Consider the following 16,288-nt stretch of genomic DNA (forward strand, 5'->3'; position numbering starts at 1 on the left):
CATCGTGGGAAGTTCCACTCTCACATGCACAGCTCATCATACCTCAACTTAAATGCATGCACTGTCCCTGCACTCATCACACTCACAGGTAATACTTCTAATGACCTATAACTCTTCAAGCAAAAAAATCTACTCCTCACCCCCTTCTCACACCCACGTTATACTGCTTCCGGGGATAGTATCTCATTCTCCACCTGTCTCCAGAAATTCTAAGAAAAATTTCATCCACACTACTCTAGTAATTACCTCTTACCAACTTATACATCTCGATTGTATCCCTTCTCTTCCTTCTATTCACTAGGCTCTGTAATTTGCATTCTCTCAATCTCTCCTCATATTCCATGTGTTGAGGCTTAAGTGCTGTGAGGACATCATGTTGGAGGTTTAATGGAATATTTACAGCACTAGGAAAGAATTAAAACTAATTTTAATGCTTCCAATATTTATAATTTAAGCTCTGCCGTAAACTTGCTATCCTTATCCGTTCTTTCAAAGATCAGCAATATTGATTGGGTGGCAGCAGATTCTCATGAGAAGAATGAAAATGCATTTATTGAACTATTGCAGGACAACTTCCTCAAGCAGCATGTGACAGAAGGAACTCAAGGTCAAAGAGTGTTAGAATTTATTATAGTTAATTATATATATAGTTATTATATATATATATATATTATATATATATTAATTATATATATATATATTATTATAGAATTAATTAACTATTCTGCCTCTAGTTGGTGACAGTGATCATGCAGTACTCACTTGGGAAGTGACTAAGTTTATAAATGTTTCATAAAGAAACGTTCAGAAAAGGTTACATGTTGAACTGCAAAGCAGGAAATTATAAGCAACTGAGGAGTATACTGAGTTCATTGGAATGGAATCAGTTGATGGATGGGAAGAATATCAACAGTGCATGGGAAGCATTTAAACAATGCTTAAATTATGCAATATCAGAATTCTCCACCCCCCAAGAGTTCAAAGAATAACTAGAGTAAGAGTGAAATGGATGGGCAATCTAATTAAGCAAGAGATTCTTAAGAAAATGATGATGTGTGAAAGGAATATCATGTTCATAAGGATGATGTCAGTTATGATAATTATAAGCAGCAGGCCAGAAGAGTCACAAGTGTTGTATGGAAAGCCAAGTCTGAATATGAAAAGAAACTGGCTCTGCAAGTTAAAAACAACCCACAAAAATTCTATCAATATGCTGCAAGTAAAAGAAAGAATTAATATGAAAGAATAACTCTTCAAAATGCAGAAAGTGTGAAGGTTACAGATGCAGAAGAGGTTGTTCAACTAATGAGTGCCCATTTTGTTAAAAGCTATCAACCTGGTATATGCGAAATTGAGTTCACTGCTACCTCTTCACTGGATGAAGAAACTCAGGTGTATGAGGATGTGGTACTAGAGCTGTTCCACGAACTGAATAAGAATTCAGCAATAGGGACTGATGGAATATCAGCATATGTGCTAAAAGAGTGTTTAGCTGATCTGGCATTAACTTTGACCAGGTTGTTTGATATGAGTCCCAGAACAGAGAAGATTTCTCAGGAATGGAAAGAATTTATGGCAATTCCATTGCACAGGGGTGGTGCAAAGACCAATGTATCCAGCTATCGACCGATTAATATCTCAGGAGTGGTGGTGGTGAAGATTTTGGAAAAATTGGTTAGTGCTCGCATTCAGAAATGGGTTGACAGTGAATCTCTACTTTGCAATGAGCAACGTGGGTTTACTAAGGGAAAGTCATGTTTTAGCAACTTGCTCACATTTTATAACAATGTTACTAGTGAACTAGACAAGGGGTATGGATACATCATGTTTTTTTGGATTTTGCTAAGGCTTTTGACTTATACAGCATGCTAGACTGTTGCATAAATTATAATTTATGCAACAGTCTAGCAGGGATTATAGAATATTAGCGTGGATAAGAGGATGGCTAACTGACAGATATCAAAAAGTGGTATGTGGGGAATGTGAGTGTACAAGACCAGTGGTGTATAACAAGGATCAGTGCTTGGTCCACTGTTATTCAATCTGTACATTAATGATATTGGGAAGAATTTGGCAAGCTACATACAGCTATTTGCTGATGATGTTGCAAGGGTAATCAGGAATGCTGCTGATATGCAGTACTTGCAGAATGATTTGAATAGGCTGGAATTGTGGACATCGGAAAATTGATGTCAGTTCAATGTCAGCAAATGTAAAGTCATTCATTTTAGCATGATGAGATATCCATGTAGCAAAGATTGCAAATACAACTTGAAAATAATTGCAATGCTAGAGTAAGAGAGAATGAATCAGATCAAGCAGGAAGTGATGTGGAGGAGCAGGAGAGATTGAAGACGTGGTTATGAATGATGAAGTGAGTGGTATGAGTATAGAAAATAAGAGAATGGGTGTGCAAGAGGAGCAGTGAAACGGGGAGGCTCAGGGTGGACAGGGGTAGATAGCATGAGAAAGGTGAATGCTGTGAGAGGAGGTGAGAGCATGTGTAGACAGGAAAGAAATGGGATGACCTGGGATCAAGGGGAAACAGTTGGAATTGAAAAGGGTTTTAAAAAGAAAGGGAAATGGTCCCAGTCAAGCATGGAGAGATCACATCAAGTGAGTGGTAACAGTGGAACCTGCTGTAGATCCAGAAATGAGCTGTTGGGTTTGTACACAAATGCTAGAGTAAGAGAGAATGAATCAGATCAAGCAGGAAGTGATGTGGAGGAGCAGGAGAGATTGAAGACGTGGTTATGAATGATGAAGTGAGTGGTATGAGTATAGAAAATAAGAGAATGGGTGTGCAAGAGGAGCAGTGAAACGGGGAGGCTCAGGGTGGACAGGGGTAGATAGCATGAGAAAGGTGAATGCTGTGAGAGGAGGTGAGAGCATGTGTAGACAGGAAAGAAATGGGATGACCTGGGATCAAGGGGAAACAGTTGGAATTGAAAAGGGTTTTAAAAAGAAAGGGAAATGGTCCCAGTCAAGCATGGAGAGATCACATCAAGTGAGTGATAACAGTGGAACCTGCTGTAGATCCAGAAATGAGCTGTTGGGTTTGTACACAAATGCTAGAAGAATAAGAAACAATGCAGATGAAACGGTTGCATTAATTGCATCTGTTCACCCAAAGATTGTTGGAATAAGTGAGACATGGTTGGAAGAGGATGACATGGTGACAGGAATAGAGATGGAAGGGTATGATGTGTTTCTTGAGGATAGAAGGGGTACAAAGGGAGGGAGAGTGCTATTGATGATAGAGAAAGAATTATGTCCATGCAAAGTAGAGATGCAAGACGGAAATAGTGCCAGTGGTTTTGAGGCAGTATGGTGTTGAGATAGAGGTGAATGGAATCAAATACTTGGTTGGATGTTGTTATAGACCAGTTAATGTGGATGGTGGTGATAATGAAATATATAATGAAATTAATCAAGCAAATAAGAAAAGGGTGATCATTATGGACGATTTTAATTATAACAAAATAGACTGGAATGAAGAGATAGCAACTGGGAGTAAAGAAAATGAGTTTCTTGAGTTTTTGAGGGATAACTACCTCAGACAGTATGTAACAGAGGACACGTGAGGATTGAGAGTCTTGGATTTGGTCATCTCATGAGAGGATGTAATTATAAATGAGGTGTCAAATCATCCACTAATTGGTGAGAGTAACCATGAGGTGATTACCTGGGTGGTTGCCAGCAGTGTGAGGACCTCTGTGAGAAAAGGGTATATGTGGAACTTCAAGGGGGGGGGGGGGGATTATGAAGAGCTCAGGAGACAGCTTGCGGGTGTAGCATGGAATGAGAAGTTAGCTGGAAAAGAGATCGATGCAGCTTGTGGGATTTTCAAAAACTATCTAGTAGATGCAATGTCTAAGTGTATTCCATGGGTGAGAAGGTTAAATAAGGTAGGTGTGAGATGGATGAATAAAGAGATTAAGCATGCGATACAGAGAAAGAGGGCATTGTGGAGGCAACATAAGAGAAGTGGAAATAACCAATTCCATGAGGTCTACAAAGACCAGGCAAGGAGGGTGACTTGTTTGGTGAGGTAGCTAAAGAAAGGTATGAACAGCAGTTAGCTAATGAAGCCAGAAAGAATCCTAAGGAATTTTTTCGATATGTAGCCAGCAAAAGAAAGAATGATTATGGAAGGATGACATTGATAGGAGAAAATGGTATAAGACAGCTGTTGCAGAATGTGTAGTGGAGATACTTAATGAGCAATTCATAAAGGTCTTTCAGTCTTATGAATATGACTTCATGGAGAGATTGAGAGCAGTAGATGATGGGGAAGAGAGACTGACTGTAAGTGAGCAAGAGGTGTATGGAGAGTTCAGTAATATAGATATTAATAAGGCTGTGGGACTTGATAATATATTGCAGCATATTCTGAAGGAATGTTCCAGGGAGTTGACACTTGTCTTGACATATTTTTTTAATACGAGTCTTGCACTTGGTCAAGTTCCTAAAGAGTGGAAGGAAGGCAAGATTGTGCCACTTCATAAAGGAGGTGATCGAACTCAAGCATCAAACTATAGGCCTATCTCTGTGTCAGGTGTTGGGTTAAGTTGTTGGAGAAGCTTGTGAGAACTAGAATCCAGAGTTTGGTTGTCAACATGGATTTGCTAAAGGGAGATCATGTTTTTGTAATCTACTTACTTATTATAATAAAGTGACTGCTTCCTTGGACAGAGGAGAAGGATACACAGTAATATACTTAGATTTCGCAAAGGCTTTTGATAGAGTACCTCATGATAAATTGATAGTCAAACTAGAGCAGATGGGGGTTGGATATTAGATTAGTGCATTGGATTGGAGACTGGCTATCTGATAGGTATCAACAAGTTGTGTATGGGGGAGCGATATCCAGGAAAGTCACTAGTGGAGTGCTTCAGGGATCTGTTTTGGGACCATTACTGTTTAACTTGTATATTAATGATATAGGTGAAGATTTGGATGGAGATGTTCAGTTATTTGCAGATGATGCAAAGTTGAAACGAACCATGAAGGGTAGTGAAGATGTTGTGGCCTTGCAAGAAGGGGGCATTGTGGATAAATTGAGTGATTGGGCACGGAAATGGGGATGTGAGTTCAATGTTGCAAAATGTAAGGTTTTAAAATTCGGAAAACAAAGATGGGATGCAGAATTTATGCTTGGTGAGGATATATTGTTGGAGGTGATAGAAATAAGAGATCTGGGGGTGATAGTGGATAAGGATCTGAAATTTGGGTGACACATAGCCAAAATTGTGAAGCCAACACAAAGGCTTCTGGGAATAATGCGGAGGACACGATGTGTAGAAGTAGGAAGATTCTTGTTCCATTGTATAAGGCTTTGATTAGACCACACATGGACTATTGTGTCCGGATTTGGTCACCGGGTTTTCAGAAGGACGAGGAGATGTTGGAAAGGGTCCAAAGGGGACTGACTAAGGTAGTTTCTGACCTCTGGAGTGTCGAGTATGAGGAAAGATTGAGAAGATGTAATTTGCAGAGTCTGGTGGAGAGAAGGAAGAGGGGAGATATGATAGAGACCTACAAGTTGGTAAGGGGTTGTTATAGGATCAATGCTGGAAAAGTTCTACAGAAAATAGTGGGAGATCGGGGAAGAACCAGAGGTAATTCCTGGAAACTGTATAAAGAGGGTGTGAGTAGGGGAGTGAGAGGCAGGTTTTTTCGTGCAGAGTTGTAAATCATTGGAATGCCTTGCCTGAGAGTGTGATGTCTGCAAGGAGTTTGAGTGTGTTTAAGACAGTGTATGATGAGCTGCGTGTGTGATAAAAGGACCTCCCAGATGAGTCTTTGACTCCATGAGGTCTTGGGGTAATAATAATAATAATAATAATGAGTCATTTTGTCTCTTTACAAGGCCTTGATAAGACCTCACTAGGACTATTGTCTGCAGCTCTGGTCTCTTGGTTTTCATTATAATGCTGATATTTTGGAGAGAGTGCAAAGGGGAGTGTTAAAAATGATATCAGGATTGTGTAATACTGATTATGAAGACAGATTGAGAATTTGTAGACTGCAGCTAGCAAACAGGAGAAAGAGGGATGATATGATTGAGACAAACTTTTGAAAGGATCATACAGGATATTGATGGAATCTTTCAATTTATGGAGAGTGGGGAAAGGACAAGAGGGCATCCTTGGAAGCTGAAAATGAATGCTGCTTAGAAGGGGGTAAGGGTTAGATTTTTCTCTCATAAGGTGATTGGAATGGATTACCATTGGATGTTGTGAGTGCAAGCAGTATGAATGAATTCAAGAATAAGTATGGTAGCTGGTGGCATGTAGTATGTGGCCTCTCCTCGATGTGTCCGTGATTTTCTGGAGGCCTCTCTTAATAATAAATAAGCAGATTACTAAAACACGATCCTTTATTGAATCGATGCTGTCCATTAAAGAGAATTCTAATGCTATCAACCCAGTTCTAATTCCTTGTCCTGACTAGCTTCTCCAACACCGTGATCACAAGTCCAGACAAGCAGATTGGCTTATAATTCAAACTTTAGTCTTATCACCCCTTTTTGAAGTAGAACAATTTTGCCATCTTTCCCCTTCTTTGGAACCTAGGCTAATCTAAGACTCATGTTAAAAATGTACATCGAAACTGTTAACTCTTTGGAACATTCCCTCCAGACATGTAGTGATATACCATCAAGTTCCTTGGGCTTGTTGACATCAAGTTTACTCAATTCCTCATATACCTGCTGCTCACTTATCATCCTTGGTTCCTCTCCCATTTCCACTGCTCTCAAGTTCTGCATTATGTTAAAATCACAAGGATTGAATACTTTAATGAAATGCTCATTAAACACCTCTACTATATCTTCCTCAGTGTTTATCATTCTCCCATTATCACTGACCAACGTCATCCTCCCATAATTATTCTTTATTCTACTGATTGCTTATGAAAAAACTCCCTAGGATTTATTTTAGCCTCATTTGCTAACTATTGCTCATACTACAATTTTGCTAACCTTATCATATGAGTCACCTTCGTTTCTTGCTCATAGTACTTCTCTTGTGTCTAATTATCTCTACTTATCTTGTGCCTTCACAATGCCTTTTTTTTTCCAGAATGCATGTTTCACCTCTTCAGTCATCCATTTTATACCTACGCTATTTAATCTCCTGACACTTGGAATACACTCAGTTATTGCCTGATAATTCATGAAGCCAAACCATTTCCTGTACTTCCTTCAAATCTAACAGCTCAATTACAACTTAAGTATAGAATATACACTATACTGTGCTCTATAATTTTACAGTTATGCCATATAATTGCATGGTGTTGAACAGCTTTTCTTTTGGTACACTATGATATACCTTTTCCATTCTACAAAACTTAAATACAGATCCTTGTTGTATCTCATGATTTTTCAGCTGTTCATCTTAAAGTAAAAATCTGATGTTAAAAACTTCTACTTGTCCTGAATCCAGCTTGTTTCCAAAAATTCTCTTCAAGTTTTTCTTTGTCTCTCCTCAAGAATGTTACAGAAATTATTATTATTTATTATTATTATTATTATTACATAACACCTCCAGGGTGTTCAATGACTCATCGAGAGAGGGTACTCTCCATCTCCACCAACCACAACTACCTTCATCATTTACACCAGTGCCATCTACTGTTGACTTGACTACCACCACTAGTATTTTCACAATCACAAACATCCATGCCCACAGCAGGATTTGAACCCGCAACCTTTTGGCTGGAGAGCGGACACCCTAACCACTCGGCTAACCAGGCCGTTTATATTCTCATTTCCCTTTTTAATCCTATGTTGCCTATACTCTAATCATCTGGAATTTGATCTGACCAAGCCTTCTAAATTATGAAGTATAACCACTATAAAATTTTTATATCTCCATATTTTATAGCTCTATATTTCTGGTTGAATACTTTCTGTTCCACTACCTTCTACATTTCAAGTTTTGAGTGGTGTTTTTTACCTCAAGTATTGATAAGTGCTCCTGATTACATACCTTGTGAACATTTTCTACCACTGTGTCCATCACTACTTGTTTTGTTTAATAGCCTTTTCAGAGTAATTACTCCAGACCTCCAAAATATCTTCATGTTCAATTGTCCAGTCACTTTTATCATCTCTGATTCCTTTTACACTTCAGTTTCCTCTATTTGTTTGCATTTTCCTTAATAACCTGTAGGACATTTTACCCTTCTCTGAATCTTTTAATATGATTTCTTCTTTTCCTGGACTACCTCTTTAACTTCTTGAATTCACCATGAAGTTTTGATTTTTCTATACATCCAAATAACTTTACAACATGCCTCCTTTGTTGAAACAGTGAACATTTACTTCAGCTTTTGCCTCTGGGTTTCAAAGGTTTGTTTCTTTCTTGTTTTCAGACTTATTTTACCCATGTGTATTTGTATATTCAGAGATAAACAAATGTATAAATGCATAGTCTATCTATGATTTGAATAGTATCCTACTTGATTTTAATTATTTTTAAAACTTTTGAACATTTTTATTTTCAGTATGATATTCACTTCCATCCTGATTGAAAGTAAATTGTAACCACTCCCTATTTCAAATGCCTGTGTACTCTTTGTGTCCTGAACAAGTGTGAAGATGCCATTATCAGTAATAACATAGTCAGTCAGTATGACTTTTCTATTTCTATTGTGTTTTCTCTTCATATAAATTTGTGGACATCTTTAGGTTGAACATAGTGCTTGTAATGACTAGTGTGTGTGTATAAACAGAAATCCAGCAAGTGCTTAACTAATATTATCATTATTAGCTATACTCTTTTTTCATATTTTCCCCAGACATTTCAATTGATATGATATTCATTTTTTTTCCCTGCTGTTTCCATCTCCCACAAGATCTAGCTTTTCCTTTTTCTTATGTCACCTTCCAATGACTCAAAAATCTCGTCTATTCTCATTTGATAGAACTTCTAGGGAAAGATAGATACAGATAAGTCATCATCATCCATTGCCCAGGTTCTGTATTTGACATTACTTGACATTCAAGAAGTTTATGGTCATGTTTAGTATTGAATACTACAACAGGTCATTCCTTTTCCTATCATTATTACCAGAATATACGATCATTTATAGTTATTATTTAGGAGTATCTCACTGTTTAGTCTTCTCAGTTTCAGTAACACTAACTGCTGTGTATTGATATGAACTTTGTCTAATTCTTCTGCAAGTTCCACTCCTTTTCTAGACATGTCTCAATTTGATGGGCACCATCAATTGGAGAAACCTGCCATCAGCAGACTAACAGCAGGTTTGTTAAAATAGCTGACTTTTCACTATTCACCCTGGTTTCCTGATGAAAACAGTGTATGTGGGATGGGGGAACACACCTTATTAACTTCACAATAACATGACATTTCTTCACATTGTACCATGATTTTAACAAAATAAAGAACATAGAATACAGAATAAAGTTTAGTTTAGATAATACAGAATAAACCTTAGTCAACTTGTTAGCTAGCCCATCCTCATTAGTTCAGTATCTAAATGGATATCTAATAACAGGATGTGCCTAATAAAGTCCCCTTACCATGATAAAGTGAGGACTAGACATAGTTCGAAGTCCTAGTTGGTTCTTTGCATTTCTTACAGACTATGTGAAAGCCCTTCCGGTTATCATGCTTCAATCCAGCACTACATTATTTTTATTATTATTTTTAATTTCTTTTTATTTTTGGTGACATCCGTGGAGTCAACAGACTCATCATGGGAGGCCTACTTGACCAGCAACATGTCTATCATAATGGGCTTTGAAGTTATTTGCACTACACTACCTGCATTCACAATGCACATGCACTCCGGCAATGCAATCCACTCACCAACAACTCTCTAATCAAAAAATCTACTTCTCACACCCTTCTTCACCACATCTTTATACAACTTCCAGAGATGACCTCTCATTCTTCCCATCTTAACATCCACTCTTTTTATAATTTCTTTTGTATTAATCTGATAGAATCCCTTAACTAACTTGAAAGACTCTATCATATCTCCTCTTTTCCTCCTATCCACCAACCTCTGTAATTGACATTCTCTCAAACGCTCTTCAGAACCAACTCTCCAGAGTCCTGATATCACTTTAGTCATTCATCTTTGGATCCTCTCTAGTGTTTCCACATCACAATGAAAATTAGGTGACCAAATCTGAACACAAACAGTCCATATAATTTATATGGACTGTTTGTGTTCAGATGTGCAGTCATTGCAACATTTGCAATGTGCCCTCGGAACTTCAGTCAGCTGTCTACCATCACTCCAAGATCCTGAATCTCATCCACTTCCTGAAATACAGCTCCACTATTACAGTACATAGCTTTATATCTCTGTATCCCAAAGTATAACACCTTGCATTTATTAATATTAAAATTGCACCCACCCCCACTCATTTGTCCAAACTGTCTGTTCAGATCTTCCTGTAGAGAATTAACATCAGCACTACTACTGATAATTCTATTATCAGTAGTAGTGCTGATGTATAACTTTGCATTATTGGCAAATATTTGATGATTTCCAGTCAATCCTCATAAAATATCATTAACATATAAGTTAAACAGTAGAGGCCCAAGAACAAAACCTTGAGGCACACCATTGGTCACCCTCTTTTTCTGAGACTGCTCCATGATACACAACTTGCTGGTATTGTTCAGAGAGCCAATCTGTAATCCATCTAACCAATATACTCTATTCCTATCCTCTGCAGCTTGTACACCAACGTATCATGTAATGATACGTTGGTGTACAAGCTGCAGAGTATACAAGCAGGTGTACAAGTATCATGTTTTTGTTCGCATACACTTCCAAAAGAGACCAATTTCGTCGCTGTTGATTACCGATCAACACCCTCCTGAATCATCCTTTGCAATTCTTCAGGAAACTTGGCTGCAGAACCTTTATCAGCACTAGCAGATTCCCCAGTTATCTTACATTTATGCAGTCCAGCTTGATTTTTAAAACGGTCAAACCATCCTAAACTCTCAGTAAAGCTTTCACATTCCTCTTGAAATTTGGTCTCTTTCAATGATGTAAAAATTGAGAGCTTTTGCCTGAATATTCCTTATACTAAGAGGTATTCTTTTTTTGGTTACAATCCTCAATCCAGAGTGATAGAAGACCTTCCATCTCAATCATTAAATAACTTCTGTTTTGGGTGGTTTACATGCTTAAAGAAGCAGTAGCAACTTTTCCTTGTTCTTTGCTCTTATTTGATATAGTCCAAACCGTAGACTCGCTGTATCCCAGGTCTCACACATAGCATCACTTTCATGTCTCTTAATGACGTCCAGCTTTTCCTCTAATGTAATTACTTTTATTCTCTTTTTATTACTGCTGCTTTCTTTATAAGTCTTTCTCTATTCCACATCAGGGATTGAATATAATAAAGCTTTATAGGTTTCTAAATTAAAGCAAAATGAAGGAAAAGTGATTGAGCAAGAGAACTGAGTTTGCACGTATGCTTGCAATGATAACTTTGAGTCAACTGCTGAATGTTGCCAGCACCCTGCAACATTGCCACTGCCCACTGGCTGCATTGACAAGTGCTGCTGCTCACTGCAGATTGGTGATAAACATTTTCATGAAGTAAAAAAACTCACAAGAGAATCTGATGTCCATTAACCCAATCCTGTATTCTATTTCTAACCAAATTTTCCAATGCTTTGGTCACAACTGCAGATATACAGACTGGTCTGTAATTGGAAACTTCTGTTCTCAAACCATGCTTGTGGAGAGGTATTATTTTGCCCTCTTTCCACTCCTTAGGAACCTTCTCCACTGTAAGATTTTCATTAAATAATCAGGTCAAAGGCATGGCTAACTCTTTTGCGCATTTTTTAAAAATACATGGTGATATGTTATCCATTCCCACAGCCTTATCAACATCTAACCCAAGCAACACTTGATACACTCCTGATTCTTTCACCTTTAATTTTCCTAATCCTTCCTCCCTGCTACATGTTGCACAGCATCATTCACACCACTATGATATATACTGATAAAGTGTTCATTAAATAATTTCACTATATCATTTGATTGGGTTATTCTGCTACTATAACTATCCACCAGTATCAACCTGCCATAATTATTTTTCCTCTTGCTTGCCACATAGCAGAAGAATTCCATTGGATTAGCTTTGATCTGATTAGCCATTCTCCTCTCATATTCTACGTTTTCTTTTTTTACTGCAAACACCTTGTACTTCCTCCATAACAACTTCTTTTGTAACACTGCTTGCTTGATTTCACTGTTCATCCATATCTCTCCTACTCTAATTATTCACTTAACGCTTGGTATGCAGTTATGCATTGCTTGTGTTAAATACTGCCTTATAATTTCCCATGCACTGGCAACATCTTTTCTACACAATTCATCAACCCAATGTATTGATGATCATATGATGTAAATTGGATGTTGTACAGATCTGTATATCTATATAGCATATATGCTTAATTGGTGAGTCAGCAATTCAAATTAATGGATGTATAGTAAGAGGCTTGAATATGAAATTATGTGGTTAGCAACAGTGCATATATTCTCTCTCTTAATTGTTATTCATCATCTATACAGATCACATCTTTAAAATGAAGGAAAGTGACATGAAAATTAATTGTAAAATCAGATATATTAAGTTCAGTTCTTTACTTGACGTAGATGATATTACAGAAACCCTCGATTTAACAGACTAATAGAGACTAAGGGGGTGTCCGTTAAATCGCGAATTTTTTAAAATAAAAATATCTGTGACATTATACTGCAATTTTATCAATATTAGCACTGTAATAACAAAAAAATTGTTTTACAATTTTTAACACAATTTTCACACTTTTAGATAAGTTAATGTAAAGTTAATGTTCGATGTTGAGGCTCTTGGTTTAGGTAATCCTGCTTTGAAAAAACTATCAAGTTTTTTTTTGAACTTTTGAATTCTGCTGTTTTTTTATAATTAACTCCCTAAAATTATAAAAATGTGTGTAATAAAACTGCTGCAAAAAGTCATGCCACACGACAAAAGAACCAATTACAGTGTGATTAGTGTGATCACGTCCTAATCATTCGCCGAACATGTTTTATGAGCGGTGACTCATTTATGTCGGCTAAATTACTACAGTGTTTTTCCAACATATGATGGCCTATTTGCCAAAATTTGTTAAAAATAACAGGAAATTAATAACAAAAATTAACCTGTTAATTTAATTATAAGCAAATCTTGGTTAAAAGCATTTTAAAATTAACAGGGCGTTAATTTTCACATGTGGCATACGGACCAGAAATTTTGTCCGTTAAATCAAGGGTTCTTTATTCTTAAATAAATCAGGCTACAATTCTTCAGGACTCTTTAACTAAAAATAGGCAGGAATGTGCTTGTTCTATAGAACAAGTATAACATTTCATCTATGTTGGCATTTTAGAGCAACTGGCACATTAAATATGGAAATAGATAATAGAAAAATAATAGAGAGCAATTTGAATAAATTTACATAAAATAAGATAGAAATGATCCAGCATTCACTTATAGATCTGAAAGTTGAGTTGGAAATAAAACACTTGATTGAATATTAAACACAGATATAAACTTTCAGATGGAAATTACCAGCATTAATAGACAACACTGATGCATAACAGAATCCTGTTAGGAATGATTAAGAATGATGATGATGATGTTAAAAGACATAATAAAGATATTGACTTTATTTGCATTCGACAATGTGCGAGTTGAGTAGATACGATACGATACGATACGAGTTTGAAGCCAGACATAGAAAGCCCAAGATATAAGTTGATTTATGCAGTTAGTAGTCTTAAAAGACAGAAATATGAGACTTGATAAATGACATTTTAATTTGGGAAAAAAATGTTGATAAGTATTAATAATAATATCAACTTTACTCTGTAGTACTATCATATCTTTTGCACCCCTTGATGGAAATGAATATCAAGAAATTATAATCATGACGTGCCATAATCATAATTGAACTCATTCTATTTTTACAGCTTTACAATTTTAATTCAAATTGCTATATAAAAAAATCTCTTCTAAATTGTGTTTGTTTTGATGTCTCATCTTTTTGTTTAATTTTAAAATGTTGTTTTATATTATTTCATATAGGTGCTTCAAGGTGTACTAAGCAGGGAGCAAAAAAGCTACACAATATCAATTCAGATTCGGAAAGGACAGGAACTTGCAATTCTGGTAGAAAACCAGGGTAGAGTTTGTTTTGGTTCTGGGATTAATGACCGCAAGGTTAGATAAATACTTGAATATTAAATTTTTATATTAATTAATATATTATCATTATAATCATGACTATTATAATCATCAAGACTAATTGTGTGGGTTCTTCACTGTCAAGCATACTGCTCATCAAACCACTTTTCCTTAAACTGATTTACTGTTTCTGCACTCAACACAATCTGTGGTAATTCAGTCAGCCCTTCTGCAACTAAAGACCTGTGGAGTCCAATCACTCATCATGAAAGCCCAGTCAACTCCTACATAACAAATCCCACTGTAAAACAATAGTTTTAAGTCAGAATTTTCTTTGGATAACTTTTCTACCATCTGGGGGATAGCAGTTTATATAGATGGTTGCAAACTGGATTATTATTATTATTATTGCGAAAGACCTCCAGGGAGTCAGGAACAACTCATTGACTGAGGCCATACTATTCGCATCAGCTGTCATACCTGTTTTTAAGTTCATTCATGCTACTTGCACACACAACATCCAAAAGCAATCTATTCCAATAACATACTACTCTATGACATCTAGCAATAACCCCCTTCTTGACAGCATTCATTCTCAACTTCCATGGATGCCTTTGCATCCTTTCCTCAGCCTCCATAAAATGAAAAATTTCATTTACTGAAATTCTGTATAATCCTTTCAGAATTTGTAAGTCTCAGTCATATCACCCTCTTCCTCTTGTTTGCTAGTGTCTACAGCTTACAAATTCTCACTCTGTCTTCAATCAGTGTTCCACAATACTGATATCATTTTTGACACTCTCCTTTGCACACTCTCCACTGTATCAGAATCAAAACAGAAACCAGGAGACCAGACTTGTATGCACTCATCCAAGTGAAGTTTTATCAAGGCCTTGTGAAGAGGCAAAATGATTCCTTATTTTTACATATCAAGGTTCGTTTCCTCATTGCCATTATTCTCCGAGTTGTATTTGCAATTTTTGGTATGTGATCCTTGAACTTCATCTTCCTGTCTACTAAAACTCCAAGATCCCTAGCCTCATCGGTTTCTTCAAACAATCCCACCAATATAATATCACATTGGATATCTAATCACACCAAAATGCATGACCTTACATTTATTAACATTGAAATGACAGCCATTTTCACATGCCCACAATTCCAGCTTATTCAAATCACTCTGCAAGTACTGCATATCAACAGCACTCCTGATCACCCTGCCTATATTTGCATCATCAGCAAATAGCTGTATGTCGCATGTCAAATCCCTGCCAATGTCATTAATGTACAGATTGAATAACAATGGACCATGCTCTGATCTTTGAGGCATACCACTGGTTACGTTGAATCTTGCAGATTCACCCCCACCCCAAAAAAATGACTTTTTGATATCTGTCAGTCAGCTATTCTCTTATCCTTGACAAAAGTATTATAGTGTATCCATTCCCCTTGTCTATCCCAGTGGTAGCATTATTATAGAATGTGAGCAAGTTACTAAAACATGACCTTCCTTTAGTAAACTCATGCTGCTTGGTGCAAAGTAGAGATTCTCTGTCAGCCCATTTCTGAATGCGAGCCCTAACCAATTTTCCCAAAATCTTCACCACCACTCCTGAGATACTGATTAGTTGATAGCTGGATATGTCAGTCTTTGCAAAACCCTTGTACAATGGGATTACCATACATTCTTTCTGCTCCTCTGCTCCTGTGAAATCTTCCCAGTTCTGGGACTCAAATTATATATCCAAGTCAAAGGAATAGCCAGTTCAGCTGAACACTCTTTTAAGCATATGTACTGATATCTGCAGTTCTTATTCTGCAGTTCTGTTAGTTGAACAGCTGTAGTACTTCCTCCTCATCATCCACATGTTTCTCCATCAAGTGAAGAGATAGCAGTAAACTGAACGTTGCCTGCACCAGATTGATAGCTTTTAGCAAAATGGACACTCATTAGTTGAACAACCTCTTATGCATCTGTCACACTCACATCATCTGCATTCAGAAGAGTTATTCTTTCATATTAATTCTTTCTTTTACTTGCAGCATATTGATAGAAATCTTGTG

General features: G+C 36.8%; 1 protein-coding gene across 3 annotated transcripts in view; it reads left to right on the forward strand.

Moving 5' to 3' along the window:
* LOC150100738 (beta-galactosidase-like) overlaps nucleotides 1–16,288 on the forward strand; it is a 381,618-nt gene that overhangs the window by 332,082 nt on the left and 33,248 nt on the right. For all 3 annotated transcript variants that reach the window (XM_090401983.1, XM_090401982.1, XM_090401984.1), the window contains one exon: nucleotides 14,126–14,260. In XM_090401983.1, coding sequence (XP_090258109.1) covers nucleotides 14,126–14,260 — 135 coding nt within the window. The remainder of the gene's footprint in view (nucleotides 1–14,125; nucleotides 14,261–16,288) is intronic.

This window comes from Typopeltis vanoorti, chromosome 12 (genome assembly GCF_054136105.1).
Source record: "Typopeltis vanoorti isolate ZY-2024b chromosome 12, IOZ_Tvanoo_1.0, whole genome shotgun sequence".
Classification (NCBI taxonomy): domain Eukaryota; kingdom Metazoa; phylum Arthropoda; class Arachnida; order Uropygi; family Thelyphonidae; genus Typopeltis; species Typopeltis vanoorti.